General features: G+C 46.1%; 1 protein-coding gene across 5 annotated transcripts in view; it reads right to left on the reverse strand.

Moving 5' to 3' along the window:
• Window positions 1-525: 525 nt before the first annotated feature.
• The window catches only part of LOC139421012 (thyroid hormone receptor alpha), a 105184-nt gene continuing 87559 nt past the window's right edge, over window positions 526-18150 (reverse strand). For 3 of the 5 annotated variants that reach the window (XM_071171482.1, XM_071171481.1, XM_071171483.1), the window contains 7 exons: window positions 16499-16560; window positions 14084-14205; window positions 13468-13615; window positions 13116-13321; window positions 7896-8042; window positions 6893-7151; window positions 2891-6597 (listed from right to left, as the gene is read on the reverse strand). In XM_071171482.1, the coding sequence (XP_071027583.1) occupies window positions 6347-6597; window positions 6893-7151; window positions 7896-8042; window positions 13116-13321; window positions 13468-13615; window positions 14084-14205; window positions 16499-16560 (1195 nt within the window). In that variant the 3' untranslated portion in view covers window positions 2891-6346. Of the gene's footprint in view, window positions 6598-6892; window positions 7152-7895; window positions 8043-13115; window positions 13322-13467; window positions 13616-14083; window positions 14206-16498; window positions 16963-18150 lie in introns of those variants that run through there. The other 2 variants (XM_071171480.1, XM_071171478.1) reach the window with 2 other exon arrangements.

Genomic DNA, 18150 nt, shown 5'->3' on the forward strand with positions numbered 1-18150 from the left:
CCAGGGAGAGCAGTGATACCAGGTAGAGCAGTGATACCAGGGAGAGCAGTGATACCAGGGAGAGCAGTGATACCAGGGAGAGCAGTGATACCAGGGAGAGCAGTGATACCAGGGAGAGCAGTGATACCAGGGAGAGCAGTGATACCAGGGAGAGCAGTGTGCGGGTTTCCTCTTTTTCATCACCCTGTCGGTAGACTGAAATCACAAGACTATGATTTATGTACGCAGGCAATTCAATTAGCACAGGCAGACCAATTCTTAACTTAAACATTGATTGAATGCATATTTAACCATTGAAATTGGATATCTATGGACCAGGGTTTGGAGATCTGATACTGCATTGAGACAGAGCTTACTGCGTCAATATGACAAAAGAGTATAAAAGTTGTGTTTACCCCAGCTTGAGCCAATCGCGACACTAGATTGATCCGCATTCAACACTGTCACAGCCACACCCACTTACCTCTCATCTGCCCAAGACAAGGCACAAACACAGACAGTCAAAGACGCGTGAAGGAACAATGGTTTGAGTCTAAATAATCATTTATTAAAGTGAAAAGGTCATTGTTTTCTTATATACCTGAGTTCAACCACCTCCTGCTGCTGCTGCTTTCCACTCCACAATGACTGCATGTGAAAGTGTGCACGGGTTTGTGTGCAGGCTCCAAATTGTCTTATTTTACTTGTCTTTTACTAGGATAAATTCTCTGAAAATAGATTGGCCTATACTTTAGATCGCCTGGTGTGTCTATACGTGATACCTTTGCTGATGGGACCTTCCAAATGCCCCTGTCACCATATTTCAGTCATGCCTTCTACGGTATCCAAAGTGACATTCAGAATGGACTTCCATTTTGGATCTACCTGGGGAATTTCAGGCATCCTCGCTAATACTTAGACTATTTGTCACCTTTTGGCGCGACATATGGCATGTTTGAATACAATGTGCTGGGGGGGGGGGGTATATAAAAAAACAGTGAAATCACATTTATGTCTAGGAGCAATGTAACAAGTGGTCACAACCACATCCCACAAACACAAAATTCTGTAGCCTCCATTCACCCCTCTACATAACATCGAGTCAGACCTGAGTGAATTTGTTAACACATCTACACAGTTTGTCTCATTGGAAATTGCAGACGTTTTTCATTTTTAATCAGAACCAATATGCTGCATACAAATGGTTTCCCCAATCCTGGTCCTTGAGTTGAGTATAGAAACCTCCCCATCCCATCTCCAAATCAGACATGCTCTACAGTACACCATTCAACTGGTGGGAAGAGCAGATAACTGTTCAATTGAAAAAAACTCAAGAGGCTCATTCACTTGTCAGCAATAATAGGGGCAATACCCTTGCCTTGCCAACCCAAAGACCAGGATTGAGAAACACAGGAGTAGTTCATGGACTGCTCCCTCTGCCTATACAGTGTTTGCTCCCAGCTAACCCACAACCTCCCATTCTATATACCCTACTTGACTAATGGTTACCACTGGAAATGGACAGGAAATGGATGAGTTACCAGACTGCTTTCACTTATCTGGTCCTTTCAGATCAGTGTTCATGAAGGTAAGCTGAGAGAAGAGCAAGCACATAGTTAAAATGGCCGATTTCAGAAAAATAATTGGCTCAAGAGCAGGTTGAGGAAGGGAAACGTACCCAAGTAAGAAACTGGACATTAACAACTTTTGACGTAAGTAAATAACTTTTTAACAACAAATAAAGAGCTCTGGGATGCCACCATCTCTCGATGTATGTTTTTTGTTGTTGTCATAACCTATGAAACCAAAAACAATTCATTGGTGAGTGTCTGAGCGCAAGAGCCACTATCGCATTCTGCAGAGCAGCAATGTCTATATGATTTGTCTAGCGTTAGAGGTACTGACATAGCCTGCCTCCAGACCGGTTTGTTCCATCTTGCCAACTGTGATAATGACCATAGGAGTTTACAAGACAGCCTGATCTGGGACCAGGCTTGGTTAGGCAGTTTTGAGGGACATAAACAAGAGTTATAGACATAGATCTTGTTGAGCTACATTTAATACTGAGCCAGGACATAACATCCCAATACACACTATGCAGAGGGAACCTCACCTAAACATCTCCTGATACTGTGAGTCTATCTGAGCCTATTGGATTAAGTGGTTGTGAGAAACTGCATGATGTCAGAGCGATTGTCAAAAGCCTAAAATACCGCTTGAATTTAAGATGGTGTCGTTTTATATACAGTTCCTGTCAAGAAGCTTCACAAAAACGATGTGAGCGTACCATGCGGCGGCTGGCTATCCATGCATGTGAACCACAACTCCTTTTCATTCCGTTTCCAACTTCATTGTCTGAGGTATGAACAGTTGTTTAAATCAAAAAAAAAAAAAAGGTTTCTGTTTTGTAATTTTTGGATTTTTTTTCTTTAAGAAAACATAATATTCCTGTTTACATTAAGACAGACAGACGGGCAAATTCATGGGTGACGTTTCCCCCAAAGCTCTCAACTAAAGGTCATTTTTTACTTTAACCCATTAGATCAAGGTTAAGATTGGGTAGAGTATAAGCAGAACACAGATCAGTGTTTTAGGGGCGTCTTCCACCTGGGGCGAACAGTACAAACCAGCTGAGATCAAAGTGAAGTTTCACGAAGACCTAGTCTGCGTCAGAAATAGGGGGTCATTTGGGACGCAGCCCGACACTGCACAGACGTTCAGAAAGTGTCTACAGCTGTTTGTTTTACACAGTAAAGCATCATATCAGTCAAGCGCCAACAACACAGACATTAACTTAGAAATTAAATCAAATGCTAAACAACAAACAATAATTATTTTAAAAAACAAAAAAAACAATTATCCAAGTTGTCTTTTCTTTCACTCCGTTTCTGGGCTTTCAGTTCTGAGTCTCTTTCTAAACAAAAAAAAATCTTTATTGAGACCAATCTGTCAGACAAACAGCATTTCAACCCAGAAGTATGACATCACAAATATGCAGAACGACACTTATTAGTGCACAACATTTTCAGTCTGGGACTTCTCCATTTCATTTAGTCTTTTTTTTTTACATTTTTTTTTACAATCCTCACAACGACATATCATCCATGTACCTGGGCTTTCCGTTCCTCTCAAAGTTCTCAAAGTGCTACTTTTGGTTGGGGTTCGATTGGATGTTCAGAGGGGAGCGAGACAACCATGTTGTGGGGAGGAAGGGGTTATGGGGAGGTTAAAGCAAGTGAGGGCAAAGCATGAGATTGGCATAACGGGGAGGGGGAGATTGGGGCTAGTTTCCTGGACCCAGATTAAGTCTAGTCCTGGACTAAGAAGCATGTTCGATGGAGATTCTCCATTTAAGAGGTGAATGGGTGTCAGGGTAGAGATGTGTTGCGTACCAGAATGTACATGATATCCCTGGTTTAGTAGTGTGGTTAGTTAAGGTGGTGCAATAGGAACAGTGTGGAGAATGGGAGGTGTGGGGGTGGCATGGAAGGACATACCTAAGCTAACATTTGTCGGTTGATTGTATCCACACTGTCCTGACACGAGGATGGCTAGCGAGAGCCTGAGGATCTATCTGCTGTGCTGGTGCGATTGATGGTGTCTGAAGGCAGTGTGCTCTTCGATGCTGGTGAGTCTGATTCTGTGTGAGATAGCCAGTGGTCCCTAGACTACTGACAATGTGGGAAAGCTCCCTTCTTCGACATGTTGTTAATCACGACCCCTCTGGGGAACATTTCCATGTCGTTCACAGCTAAAAAGCCAACCCTCTTCTACACCTGATCCAAACCAACCGTCTGGTCAAAGCCTGGCTCGTTCACAGTGACAAAGAGTTGATTATCATTATGCTGCATATTGTTTTATTTAAGTAGGAAAGTCACATTGAGATCGGCCTATTTTCCATACAGTTAACAGCTTCTAGGTTCCTTTAAATCCCCTTGTGGTAATACTGAGAGTGTGTGTGTGTGTTGTGACAGAATGTTAGGCACCGGGCTGAAGCTAGGGATTAGGGTAAGGAAAGGGGAGGTATTGTATTAGGAGCGGTGGTGATCTGGATTGTATCGCAACACGGCGCATATTTAGGGAAAATACAGGGGGAGACATCCCTTTAGTGCAAAACAAACAACTGTCAATGGCTTTGAAGGAGTGGAGGGGGACATGTAGAGAAAGCGAAGAGCTGGCTGGGTGTAGGATTGGATGTGTGGAGAGGACAGTCAGAGAATCATCTCAAAGGCTTTGTGGCTCTCTGGGGCAATCCTTTTTCCATACTTTAGGAGAAAGAGGGTTGCTACTGTGAACGGTGCTGTAAAAAGTACATTATGTGGCAGGTTGCATTGGCTGGGCCTCTCATTCTTGTCTCGTCTCTGGACCTGCCACATTGAGAACCAGGGTATCCATCCACAGGTGAATACTACTGAATTGAGTTAGAGATTAGAGTATGTTTGTTTACCACAATAACAACGTCTACAATAACAATGCTTTGGCCCATCCATCGAGCTCAGTTGGCTTCCAAGGTGTATCTGTGTCTTTTCCTAAGAAAGAAAGTTTCCTTTGAGTTTGTCAGACACAGAATCTTTATTCCTGCCAGTGGGTTTGTTGTTTGTCTTGAACATAGATAGATGGGGGAATCCATTATGAGACTTGGTCTTGTGTGGTAAAAATACTTCAAAAAGAAAAGTGTAAAAGATAAAGACTGCTATGCATGTTGATCTGCAGCTTTCTCCCATTTCATGGGGTCTTACTGAACAGGGTAGTAGGGGGACCAAACAGGTCCATATTGGCAACTGTGGAAGTATATGTGTTTTGCACTCAGAGGGGCATCTACACTGACATGAGAGGCGAGGTAGAATCTGTCAGTTTGGAGGTGGGGCCTGTGGTGTAACCACCGGCGAGGTAAGTGACACCTCTCCCCGTCCCTCAACCAATCCCACATCAGAGGGGGCGGGAGTCCTGTGTGATGGGCAGGGCAACATAGGAGACACACACAGTCTGCAACCAGGAAGTGCAGTGCAGTCCAAACAGGAGATGTAGTGGAGGTTTGGGACAGGTAGAGGTTTGGGACAGGTGAAATGACAACCTAGGTGAGGATCAACTCACCTCAACTGTCATACGAGGTAAAAGAACAGCAAACTATTGTTTTGTGTGTGTACACACAGAGAGAGGTATGTATAGATGAGAGGTACCCATATACACAGGCAGAAGGTTATGTTTACTGTATGTATATATATGGTTAAAGAGGTATGGCTGTATTCAGGTAGACAGGTATGTATAGGATGAGAAGTACATGGAGGTAAACCAGTGGGTATATAATGCAGGTACAGAGGTATATGTGCATGCAGGTAGACCGGTGTACTGTATACATGCAGTAAGATAGGTATACAGTACTTGTATGTATGAGGGTAAAGGGTTGTGTATATACATGACGGTACACTTGCACCTTTGCACAACAAATTGGATATTATTTGTATCCATTGTCATAAAGGGAGGTTTATGTGTCATTCTGTAAGGGAGGTATGTAAAGGTACAGGGAGGTAGGTTCACAAGTACACGCCTTGGCTAGGAGGAGTTTGGGCTGCACATCAGGGGGTGGAAGGTGAAGAGTTCAAAAGGGAGAAGTGTGGGGGAACACTTGGTGACTGTCCCAGTGGAGGACGGTGAGGAGGCCGAAGAGGGGAGCAGGTTGGAGGGTGGAGGCTCTGATGGAAGCTCGATTGTGGGACAAAATACAGCAGCCATCTGCCCTGCTCGAGTGACGGGCGGCTCTGAAAAGCTACGTCAGTCCCATGTATGAATATGTGTGTCTATAGCAGTGTGTGTGTGTGTGTGTGTGTTAGGTGAATGTAGATGTACATCAGTGGCTTTAGGTGTGAGGTTTGATTTTGTAAAGTGATTGTCTGTGAATGTACGCGTGCATATGTCTGTCTGCCTCTCAGAGCGATTGCCTTCCACTAACACAGAGCTCCACCAGTACCGCTACCCCAACCAGACCTCGGGGGTTTGGGTTTGCATACATGTGCACCTGGTGTATAACAACACAGGTGCAGAACACCGCTCAGGGCTGCTAGCCTCTCTGTTAGATAGACGCACAGCGCAGTCAGAGAACCACACTTTAGAGGGGGGCCCCACACCCCAACTCAAAGTGGGGCCCAGCAGCCACAAGAGCGGCCAGAAACGAATCATCAAAACGGCTGGCTACGCAAAAGAAAGCCTTTGGTTTTCTGAGACTTTTTTCTTGGTGACTATCCGTGTTGCTGGTGGTGGTGATATTGTGTTTCACAAAACAAAGAAAGCGGCCAATTTCTTTACCCCTTTTCTTTTCCCCTAATAATTCCCCCCTCTCTCTTCCATCTCTTCCAGGTCAGAAGTCAGTTCATACTTCCTGGTCCTCGAAGACCTCCAGGAAGAGCGGAGGGAAGAGTTCGTTGGGACACTCCACCTTCATGTGGAGGAAGCGGCTGGCGTGGCACGCCCCGATCATCCTCAGGTCCGTCACCTTCATCAGCAACTTGGGCCAGAAGTGGGGAATGTTGTGCTTGCGGTGGTTGATGTAGTGCTCGAAGGCAAGCAGGTACGTCTCCTGGCACTTCTCGATCTTATCTACTGACGTCAGGCCCGAGCGATCTGAGAGGAACGCACAAATACATGCCTTTTAAAGACCAATAATAATACTAGAGAAATGGTAGATATTGAAGCTTGTTCATAAAATGTTACCAACATAAGGAGAACTTCAGTGTGTTCATACAGCTGTTCTTTGTTCATAAAGATGTTATGTCTGTTCTTAAAGTGGTTATGATCCTGATGTCCTTCCATTGATTGACTGTTTTGTTTGTTTATAGAGCAGCTGTGTCTGTTCATTAAGATATTATGTCTGCTCATAGAGTTGTTATAACCTTTCCACAGCCTCCTGGCCCCTCACCTGAGCTCATGAGGAGCACAGCCTGCAGCAGGGCCACCTCCGAGTCGTCCAGGTTAAACTGTGCCAGACTCTTGCCCAAATCAAAGATGGCGTCCGACACCACGCCCAGCCCGCCATTCTTCAGCTGCTCCCTCTTCACCGCCATCTCGCCGCTCAGGGTAAGCGTCTCGCTCTCTGGGTCATAGCGCACGGCGGCACGCAGCGACATGATCTCCATACAGCAGCCTTTCAATAGGATGATCTGGTCCTCACAAGGCAGCTGGAGGGAGGATAGGAGAGGGAGACTGTTAGAGTGTACACCAAATAAACACAATAATGTCATCCCATGGCAGTGAGGGGCCTGAGAGGAAACCTATAGTCAGCTGCGGTAGATTGCACTAAAGGTCAAGACACACACACACACAGAGATATACAGGCATGCACACTGCAGTCCTCACAAAGCAACTATAGGGCACATGTACATTATACACACATACACAGCCTGGGAACAAACTGAAAGATCCAGTTACTAAATATCCAGTAATTCTAGCAGCTACCACAACATTATTCCTCTGCTGGCCAGTGAGACTGCGTTGATGTTTATTTGTAATGATATGTAATCTGTAGCTGGACTAACTGGTAAATCACAATCTTTCGGGACTGTCTGTCGGGGACCGTGGATGAAGGTGAGTTCTGTGCACCCTAGTCTGAGTACTGTGTGCATGCGCACGCGTGTGTGAGAGAAAGTGAGTGAGTGTGAAACAGCAGCATTATATCCTCATTATATAGCAGATTGAGTCATATGCAGGAGGCAGTGGTGAATATACAGTATAACAAGCACGCACGCAGGAACGAACAGACAGACACCATGACAATAAGTTCTGCTGAAGGAGGAGAAAGAGGAGGTAATCACAGTCAAGTGTGTGTTGATGAGCCCCATTAGAGACTCACAGGGACAAATGAGGACACAGGACAGAGACACACAGGAACTTACACACACACATGCACCTTGCTTTAAACCCACCTCTGAGAACATGGGCAGTTTTTTGGCAAAGTCGACGACGCGTGTGATGGCAGGGGTGATGATCTTGGTGAACTCGCTGAAGGCCTCCAGGTCTACCTTGTCTCCGTCTGGGGTGGGAACCCCGGGGGACTGACCTATGTCCTCAGGCTGGGGAAACAAAGATGGTGTCTAATGAATAGTCCCACCGGGCAAACAGTCAGATCAACCAACATCCACATCTGGTTTGATATTTCATTTCGGTTGTTCATCAGACCTGGGTTCAAATGTATGTGCATTTAAGTATTTTGTATTTATATACTTATTTTCTGTGCATTTGAGTATTTTCAAATAATGTGGCAGAAATAAACTACTTATATTTGAAGTATGAAACTATTTTTAATTAGTAAGCTATTTATAGGAAATCATTTTAAAGAATTTTTAAATATTTGTTTCTAAATACATTTTTTCAAAAAACCCTAGGACCAAACAGACCTGGGTTCAAATGCATGGAGTATTTCATTATTTGTACTAGAAATGTATACGAGTACTGTCAAATACATGTCAAACTTTCCAAGTGTATTTCCAAATACATTCCAATATTCCACTACCTGTATTTTCAAATATACAGTACAAGTCAAAAGTTTGAACACCTACTCATTCAGGGGTTTTCTTAATTTTTTACTATTTTCTACATTGTAGAATAATTGTGAAGTCATCAAAACTATGAAATAACACATGGAATCATGTTGTAACCAAAAAAGTGTTAAACAAATCAAAATATATTTAGATTTTTACATTCTTCAAAGTAGCCACCCTTTGCCTTGATGACAGCTTTGCACATTATTGGCATTCTCTCAAACAGCTTCACCTGGAATGCTTTTCCAACAGTCTTGAAGGAGTTCCCACATATGCTGAGCACTTGTTGGATGCTTTTCACTCTGCGTTCCAACTCATCCCAAACCATCTCAATTGGGTTGAGGTCGGTTGATTGTGGAGGCCAGGTCATCTGATGCAGCACTCCATCACTCTCTTTCTTGCTCAAATAGCCCTTACACAGCCTGGAGGTAAGTTGGGTCATTGTCCTGTTGAAAAACAAATGATAGTCCCTCTAAGGCCCAAACCAGATGGGATGGCGTATCACTGCAGAATGATGTGGTAGCCATGCTGGTTAAGTGTGCCTTGAATTCTAAATAAATCACAGACAGTGTCAACAGCAAAGCACTCCCACACCATCACACCTCCTCCATGCTTCAGATTTGGACTCCAGACCAAATGACAGATATCCATTGCTGTCAAATATCCATTGCTCGTGTTTCTTGGCCCAAGCCAGTCTCATCTTCCTATTGGTGTCCTGTAGTAGTGATTTCTTCGCAGAAATTTGACCATGAAGGCCTGATTCACGCATTCTCCTCTGAACAGTTGATGTTGAGTTGTGTCTGGTACTTGAACTCTGAAGCATTTATTTGGGCTGTAATTTCAGAGGCTAGTAACTCTAATGAACTTATCCTCTGCAGCAGAGGTAACTCTGGGTCTTCCTTTCCTGTGGCGGTCCTCATGAGAGCTAGTTTCATCATAGTGCCTGATGGTTTTTGTGTCTGCACTTGAAGAAACGTTCGAAGTTCTAGAAATTTCCCGCATTGACTGACCTTCATGTCTTAAAGTAATGATGGACGGTTGTTTCTATTTGCTTATTTGAGCGGTTCTTGCCATAATATGGATTTGGTCTTTTACCAAATAGGGCTATCTTCTGTATACCACCCCTACCTTGTCACAACAACTGACTGCCTCAATCAAAGCCAAGAGTGTGCAAAACTGTCATCAAGGCAAAAGGCGGCTACTTTGAAGAATCTCAAATCTATTTTGATTTAACACTTTTGGTGATTGCATGATTCCATGTGTAATTTCATAGTTTGATGTCTTCACTATTATTCTACAACGTAGAAAACAGTAAAAATAAAGAAAAACCCTGGAATGAGAAGGTGTGTCTAAACTTTTGACAGGTACTCAAGTGCAGACTGTTTTGTCTGTGTGTGTGTGTGTCCGTGTGGTTAAGGTGATGCACCGACAGTGAATGAGTGAGTGCGGTGATGCACCGACAGTGAGTGAGTGCGTGCGGTGATGCACCGACAGTGAGTGAGTGCGTGCGGTGTTGCAAGGAGTGAGTGAGTGCGTGCGGTGTTGCACCGAGTGAGTGAGTGCGTGCGGCGTTGCACCGAGTGAGTGAGTGCGTGCGGCGTTGCACCGAGTGAGTGAGTGCGTGCGGCGTTGCACCGAGTGAGTGAGTGCGTGCGGCGTTGCACCGAGTGAGTGAGTGCGTGCGGCGTTGCACCGGGTGAGTGAGTGCGTGCGGCGTTGCACCGGGTGAGTGAGTGCGTGCGGCGTTGCACCGAGTGAGTGAGTGCGTGCGGCGTTGCACCGAGTGAGTGAGTGCGTGCGGCGTTGCACCGAGTGAGTGAGTGCGTGCGGCGTTGCACCGAGTGAGTGAGTGCGTGCGGCGTTGCACCGAGTGAGTGAGTGCGTGCGGCGTTGCACCGAGTGAGTGAGTGCGTGCGGCGTTGCACCGAGTGAGTGAGTGCGTGCGGCGTTGCACCGAGTGAGTGAGTGCGTGCGGCGTTGCACCGAGTGAGTGAGTGCGTGCGGCGTTGCACCGAGTGAGTGAGTGCGTGCGGCGTTGCACCGAGTGAGTGAGTGCGTGCGGCGTTGCACCGAGTGAGTGAGTGCGTGCGGCGTTGCACCGAGTGAGTGAGTGCGTGCGGCGTTGCACCGAGTGAGTGAGTGCGTGCGGCGTTGCACCGAGTGAGTGAGTGCGTGCGGCGTTGCACCGAGTGAGTGAGTGCGTGCGGCGTTGCACCGAGTGAGTGAGTGCGTGCGGCGTTGCACCGAGTGAGTGAGTGCGTGCGGCGTTGCACCGAGTGAGTGAGTGCGTGCGGTGTTGCACCGAGTGAGTGAGGCGATGCACCGAGTGAGTGATTGAGTGAGTGTAGCGATGCACCGAGTGAGTGAGAGAGTGAGTGTGGCGATGCACCGAGTGAGTGAGAGAGTGAGTGTGGCGATGCACCGAGTGAGTGAGAGTAGCGATGCACCGAGTGAGTGATTGAGTGAATGTGGCGATGCACCGAGTGAGTGAGTGAGTGAATGTAGCGATGCACCGAGTGAGTGATTGAGTGAGTGTGGCGATGCACCGAGTGAGTGATGGAGTGAGTGAGTGTGGTGATGCACCGAGTGAGTGATGGAGTGAGTGAGTGTGGTGATGCACCGAGTGAGTGAGTGAATGTGGCGATGCACCGAGTGAGTGTGATGATGCACCGAGTGAGTGTGTGTGGTGTTGCACCGAGTGAGTGAGTGTGGTGTTGCACCGAGTGAGTGAGTGTGGTGTTGCACCGAGTGAGTGAGTGTGGTGTTGCACCGAGTGAGAGAGTGTGGTGTTGCACCGAGTGAGAGAGTGTGGTGTTGCACCGAGTGAGTGAGTGTGGTGTTGCACCGAGTGAGTGAGTGTGGTGTTCCACCGAGTGAGTGAGTGTGGTGTTGCACCGAGTGAGTGAGTGTGGTGTTGCACCGAGTGAGTGAGTGTGGTGTTGCACCGAGTGAGTGAGTGTGGTGTTGCACCGAGTGAGTGAGTGTGGTGTTGCACCGAGTGAGTGAGTGTGGTGTTGCACCGAGTGAGTGAGTGTGGTGTTGCACTGAGTGAGTGAGTGTGGTGTTGCACCGAGTGAGTGAGTGTGGTGTTGCACCGAGTGAGTGATTGAGTGAGTGTGGCGATGCACCGAGTGAGTGTGTGTGGCGATGCACCGAGTGAGTGAGTGTGGCGTTGCACCGAGTGAGTGAGTGTGGCGATGCACCGAGTGAGTGATTGAGTGATTGAGGCGATGCACCGAGTGAGTGATTGAGGCGATGCACCGAGTGAGTGATTGAGTGAGTGTGACGATGCACCGAGTGAGTGATTGAGTGAGTGAGGCGATGCACCGAGTGAGTGATTGAGGCGATGCACCGAGTGAGTGATTGAGGCGATGCACCGAGTGAGTGATTGAGTGAGTGTGGCGATGCACCGAGTGAGTGAGAGAGTGAGTGTGGCGATGCACCGAGTGAGTGAGAGAGTGAGTGTGGCGATGCACCGAGTGAGTGAGAGAGTGAGTGTGGCGATGCACCGAGTGAGTGATTGAGTGAGTGTGGCGATGCACCGAGTGAGTGATTGAGTGAGTGTGGCGATGCACCGAGTGAGTGAGAGAGTGAGTGTGGCGATGCACCGAGTGAGTGAGAGAGTGAGTGTGGCGATGCACCGAGTGAGTGAGAGAGTGAGTGTGGCGATGCACCGAGTGAGTGAGAGAGTGAGTGTGGCGATGCACCGAGTGAGTGAGAGAGTGAGTGTGGCGATGCACCGAGTGAGTGAGAGAGTGAGTGTGGCGATGCACCGAGTGAGTGAGAGAGTGAGTGTGGCGATGCACCGAGTGAGTGAGAGAGTGAGTGTGGCGATGCACAGAGTGAGTGAGAGAGTGAGTGTGGCGATGCACCGAGTGAGTGCGGCGTTGCACCGAGTGAGTGCGGCGTTGCACCGAGTGAGTGCGGCGTTGCACCGAGTGAGTGCGGCGTTGCACCGAGTGAGTGCGGCGTTGCACCGAGTGAGTGCGGCGTTGCACCGAGTGAGTGCGGCGTTGCACCGAGTGAGTGCGGCGTTGCACCGAGTGAGTGCGGCGTTGCACCGAGTGAGTGCGGCGTTGCACCGAGTGAGTGCGGCGTTGCACCGAGTGAGTGAGTGAGTGAGTGTGGTGTTGCACCGAGTGAGTGAGTGAGTGAGTGTGGTGTTGCACCGAGTGAGTGAGTGAGTGAGTGTGGTGTTGCACCGAGTGAGTGAGTGAGTGAGTGTAGTGATGCATCGAGTGAGTGAGTGTAGTGATGCACCGAGTGAGTGAGTAAGGCGATGTACCGAGTGAGTGAGTAAGGCGATGTACCAAGTGAGTGAATGAGGTGATGTCCTGAGTGTGAGTGAAAGAGGTGATGTACTGAGTGTGAGTAAGAGAGAGAGACAGATTGTACCAGTACTCCTTCTGTTATGCCTGTTTTCGAGGCTGTGGTTATCAACACCTCAGACATGCACTGGATCAATCCATTCTGAGCAGATCCACATCAACTTTACTTTCAACTTTCAAACTCTTCATACTGCGTCTCATTTGCCTGGTTGCCTGGCAACAACTTAGTCTCACTTAGCCCTAGCCTAGCCAACTTTAGATTAGCCTAGCATCTCACCAGGAACTTGCGTTTCTGTTTCCAGTGGGAGCCCTGCGCGTTGGTGTGGCGGTGGGCCTCTGTCACATGGCGAATCAGCTCCCACTCCGAGCTGTCGGGCTCCGGACGGGTCTGCAGTGTCTTCACGATCTCGTCTTTCTTCCTCTTCTCCCGGTTCTCCTCAATCAGACGCCGCTTGGCAACCCGCTTAGAGTCGTCCAGCACCACTAAGGACAGAGTTGTTTTGTGAACCTACTGTATTTCAGTACTAAATGTAGAGGTAATGGGAGTGTAAAGCAGTGAGAAGGTAGGTGTGATATATATGATTGACACTCATGGTTACACACTCATGGAGTGTGTGTGTGTCACTCACAGTCCATGGCCATGCCAACTGCGATGCATTTCCTGAAGCGACACAGTTGGCACTGGTTCCTTGTGATCTTGTCGATGATGCAGCAGCCATCGTACTTACAGGAGTAAGCCGGGTGAAGGTTCTTCTGGATGGTGCGCCTGAAGAAACCCTGTGGACATTGGTAGCGTCAACTTAGTTACGTCAAAGTACGTTATCAACTTAATGACGTATCAACCACGTTGCTAGTTTTTTAGCTTAGAGACTAAGTTGACAAAAAATACAATTGGTTCTGCAATGTTGAAAATCCGATGTGTGGAGACCAAAGTTTTTTTTTTTCAATTTCAATTCATTTTAGAAGAAATAGGGAACTTTTTTCTTTAAGAAAAGTGCAAGGGTGACAATATATGCTATTTGGACAAAATTGTATACATTTTTTAAATGTCACTAGTATAATATGTCAGTAATTTTGCAATAATTCTCGATAGTTAAATCAGAAATAACAATAACTCATTTGATGCATATACGAAGGAAAATCAGGTTATTCCCTAGTAGTTACTGTGGAATGCCTAGGTCATATAACATTTGACCAAACCAGTCCTTGAAGTCCCACAGGCCAGTCATGGGCCATGTCTCTCACCTTGCAGCCCTCGCAGGTGATGCAGCGGTAATGGTAGCCGGTGGCCTTGTCTCCACATACCACACACGGCTCATCCTTCTCCAAGTAGCTGGGGATGTATCCTTGGACAGAGAGGCTCAGTGCTGAAGGAGAGATGGAGAGGAGGAAAAGGAGAGGAGGAGGAAGAGTAGAGGAGGTAGAGAGAGTACAGGAGGAGGGGAAGCAAAGGAGGAGGAAAGACAGTGGAAGAGAAATGAAGAGGAGGAGGGAGGAAGAGGGAGTACACGAGGAGGAAGAGAAGGAGGAAGAAGAGGAGGAGGGAGTAGAGAAGGAGAGAGCGGAAGAAGAGAAGGAGAAGTGTTAACACAGGAGCAACAAAAGCACATGTAGTGTGTATGTGTGTGTGTTTAATTAGGTCTGTGTGTTTCCTGTGTGGGCACACACATGCACACATACAGTTGAAGTCAGAAGTTTACATACACCTTAGCCAAATACATTTAAACTCAGTTTCACAATTCCTGACATTTAATCCTAGTAAAAAGTCCCTGTCTTAGGTCAGTTAGGATCACCACTTTATTTTAAGAATGTGAAATGTCAGAATAATAGTAGAGAGAATGATTTATTTCAGCTTTTATTTATTTCATCACATTCCCAGTGGGGCAGAAGTTTACACACACTCAGTATTTGGTAGCATTGCCTTTAAATTGTTTAACTTGGGTAAATTGTTTTGGGTAGCCTTCCACAAGCTTCCCACAATAAGTTGGGTGAATTTTGGCCAATTCCTCCTGACAAAGCTGGTATAACTGTGTCAGGTTCGTAGGCCTCCTTGATTGCACACGCTTTTTCGGTTTTGCCCACAAATTTTCTATAGGATTGAGGTCAGGCTTTGTGATATCTACTCCAATACCTAGACTTTGTTGTCCTTAAGCCATTTTGCCACAACTTTGGAAGTATGCTTGGGGTCATTGTCCATTTGGAAGACCCATTTGCGACCAAGCTTGAACTTCCTGATTGATGTCTTGAGATGTTGCTTCAATATATCCACATAATTTTCCTGCTGCCATCTATTTTTGTTTCATCAGACCAGAGTACATTTCTCAAAAAAGTACAATCTTTGTCCCCATGTGCAGTTGCAAACCATAGTCTAGCTTTTTTATGGCGGTTTTGGAGCAGTGGCTTCTTCCTTGCTGAGAGGCCTTTCAGGTTGTCGATATACGACTCGTTTTACTGTGGATATAGATACTTTTGTATCCGTTTCCTCCAGCATCTTCACAAGGTCCTTTTGCTGTTGTTCTGGGATTGATTTGCACTTCATCTCTAGGAGACAGAACGCGTCTCCTTCCTGAGCAGTATAAAGGCTGCGTGGTCCCATGGTGTTTATACTTGCGTACTATTGTTTGTACAGATGAACGTGGTACCTTCAGGTTTTTGGAAATTGTTCCCAAGGTTGAACCAGACTTGTGAAGGTCTACAATTATTTTTCTGAGGTCTTGGCTTATTTCTTTTGACTGTCCCATGATGATGTCAAGCAAAGAGGCACTGAGATTGAAGATTGATATGCCTTGAAATACATCCACAGGTACACCTCCAATTGACTCAAATTATGTATATTAGCCTATCAGAAGCTTCTAAAGCCATGACATCCATTTTTTTGAATTTTCCAGGCTGTTTAAAGGCAGTCAACTTAGTGTATGTAAACTTCTGACACACTGTAATTGTGATAACAGTGAATTATAAGTGAAATAAACTGTCTGTAAACAATTGTTGGAAAAATTCCTTGTGTCATGCCCAAAGTAGATGTCCTAACCGACTTGCCAATAGTTTGTTAACAAGAAATGTGTTGAGTGGCTGAAAAACTCCTTTTAATCACTCCAACCTAAGTGTATGTACATTTCTGACTTAAACTGTACAGTATACACACGCACATACACACACCACTCTGACCTAATATCACTCCAGGGGAAATCCTAAAGTCACTTACCCCCTCAAGTCTTCAGAGCAGAGAACCACATTCACCGCATGGCGGTGCCAAGACTACACAGCTGAAACATATTTATTCCTGACAATTCTAACTTGGAGTCCCCTCTTTGCAAACGACCTACTTAAAATTAAAATGGTTCTCCAATTCATCTCCTGAAACGCGTGCCTGCGTCTTTGTCTAAAACACTGAAAGCAATTTGGCAGATACTCCACATACTGTAATACACCATATGGTTTAAGTAGAGAAAATAAATACTAACCATCTGACCACCTAGGAATGCTGTCCCGCCCTCATAAAAATAAAAAAAAAGCTTTATAGAAGGGTACCCAAAGTATGTGGCTGAGTGGCTAGAGTGTAAGTGCTTAGAACAGCTACATGATACAACCATTTGTAAATGAGCATCGACTTGTCCTTAACTGAGGAATGGTGGCCAATGGCTTTGTACACAAACTTACCAGACATGCTCTTCACCGAACATGTGCTGTTCTTTCTCTTCCTTTTTGGACCATCAGGCCACCTGGAGAGAGAGGGAGGGAGAGAGACAGACAGAAACAAAGAGAGACAGAAACAGACAGACAGAAGGGTAGGGAGAGAGAGGAGGATAGATAAAGAGAGCGACAGAGACAGAGGATAGATAGAGAGAAATGGAGAATGTAACTTTTTCCAATCGAACACACAACCAGCACCTTTAAATAACATTCCACCAACCAATCTGTCCTGTAACTAAAAATCCCAGCACCAAAACAAAACCACTACAAAGCAGGGCAGCCATACAAATCTCTTCACAAGCCGATTACCATTTCATTGACAGGACAAACTACCTCCCATCCCCCGAACAACATATTATTCTGAAAATTGCCTAATGCTATTCAGTTACTAGGCTCACAGTAACCTGGTTCCTATATGTAATCCACATGACATGACCATTTTAGTGACCTCACAAAACATACACCAGGCATACAACATCTGGACTACTGCCTGAAAAGACATGAGGGAGAGGTACTGAGGGAGAGCGAGAGTGTTAGAGAGAGACCATAGAAACAGAGGGGAGAGCTAGAAAGAGAAAGGTGTGCAACTGGATCACAAAACTCACCAAAGGTCACTTTCACTTAGAAAACACACATTACCATCAGTTGATACCCAATGTTACAACACATCTATTTGGGTATTTCGGTTTTATTTTAACATCAAAGTCATTGACGTGTGTTGCTTCTCCCCTTAGGAGGAGCGGTTGTCTTTAGCCTGGTCAAGCAGGCTGACCACTGTACTCACACTTCCTTTCACAAGAGAAGCTAATCGCGGAATCAGGCTGCTTTCATAAGGACATGTTTTCTTGGAATCAGAGAGCTCTTTCACTGTGCTGGACGAAGTCCCCGTGTCTTTCTCTACGCATATCCTCTCTGACATGGTGAATGTGATACGGTCACTCCCTAACACCACCATTCGTTTTTGCCTCTCATTCGCCCAGCCTCAAGTGTTCTGTGGAGGGTACAGCGCCAGGGCATTCATTTAACCACACTAGTGCACACACGCACGTACACACACGCACGTACAGGCGTCACAAGAGACTAATTCCCTTGACACCATCATTCGTCCATGTATGACAGTTTTACAGATCAACTTCCGTCAAGCATCCTCTTAAATTGTGCTTCATCTAAATGACTGGTCTATCGTTATATAACATCAAGTTACAGTTGAAGTGAGTCATTAGGATTGGCTTAGCACATTGCCTTCAATGTGAGTTCAGTGATAAGAGATTCTCCGTCCTCTCTCCTCTATACTCCTCTACTTGTCCCCTCTCTACCCCTTTTCTCCATTCAATCTCTCTCCCTCTCCCTCTCCCGGTCCCCGCTCCCCTTCTCCATCAGAGATATGTTAATCCCAAAATGGTCTCTCCTCCTTTTCAAATGTGATGATGCAAGCTAGATTGTTTTCCATTTCTTTCACAGTAAAGGTGCGCTTAAAGCAAGAACGTTCAACTACATTTCAAATACACTGTGGTCAACTTGGCTTTTGCTGTCATAAGCTCACACACAGAGACACACACAGAGACACACACAGAGACACACACAGAGACACACACAGAGACACACACCGAGACACACAC

This window comes from Oncorhynchus clarkii, chromosome 12 (genome assembly GCF_045791955.1).
Source record: "Oncorhynchus clarkii lewisi isolate Uvic-CL-2024 chromosome 12, UVic_Ocla_1.0, whole genome shotgun sequence".
Taxonomy (NCBI): Eukaryota; Metazoa; Chordata; class Actinopteri; order Salmoniformes; family Salmonidae; genus Oncorhynchus; species Oncorhynchus clarkii.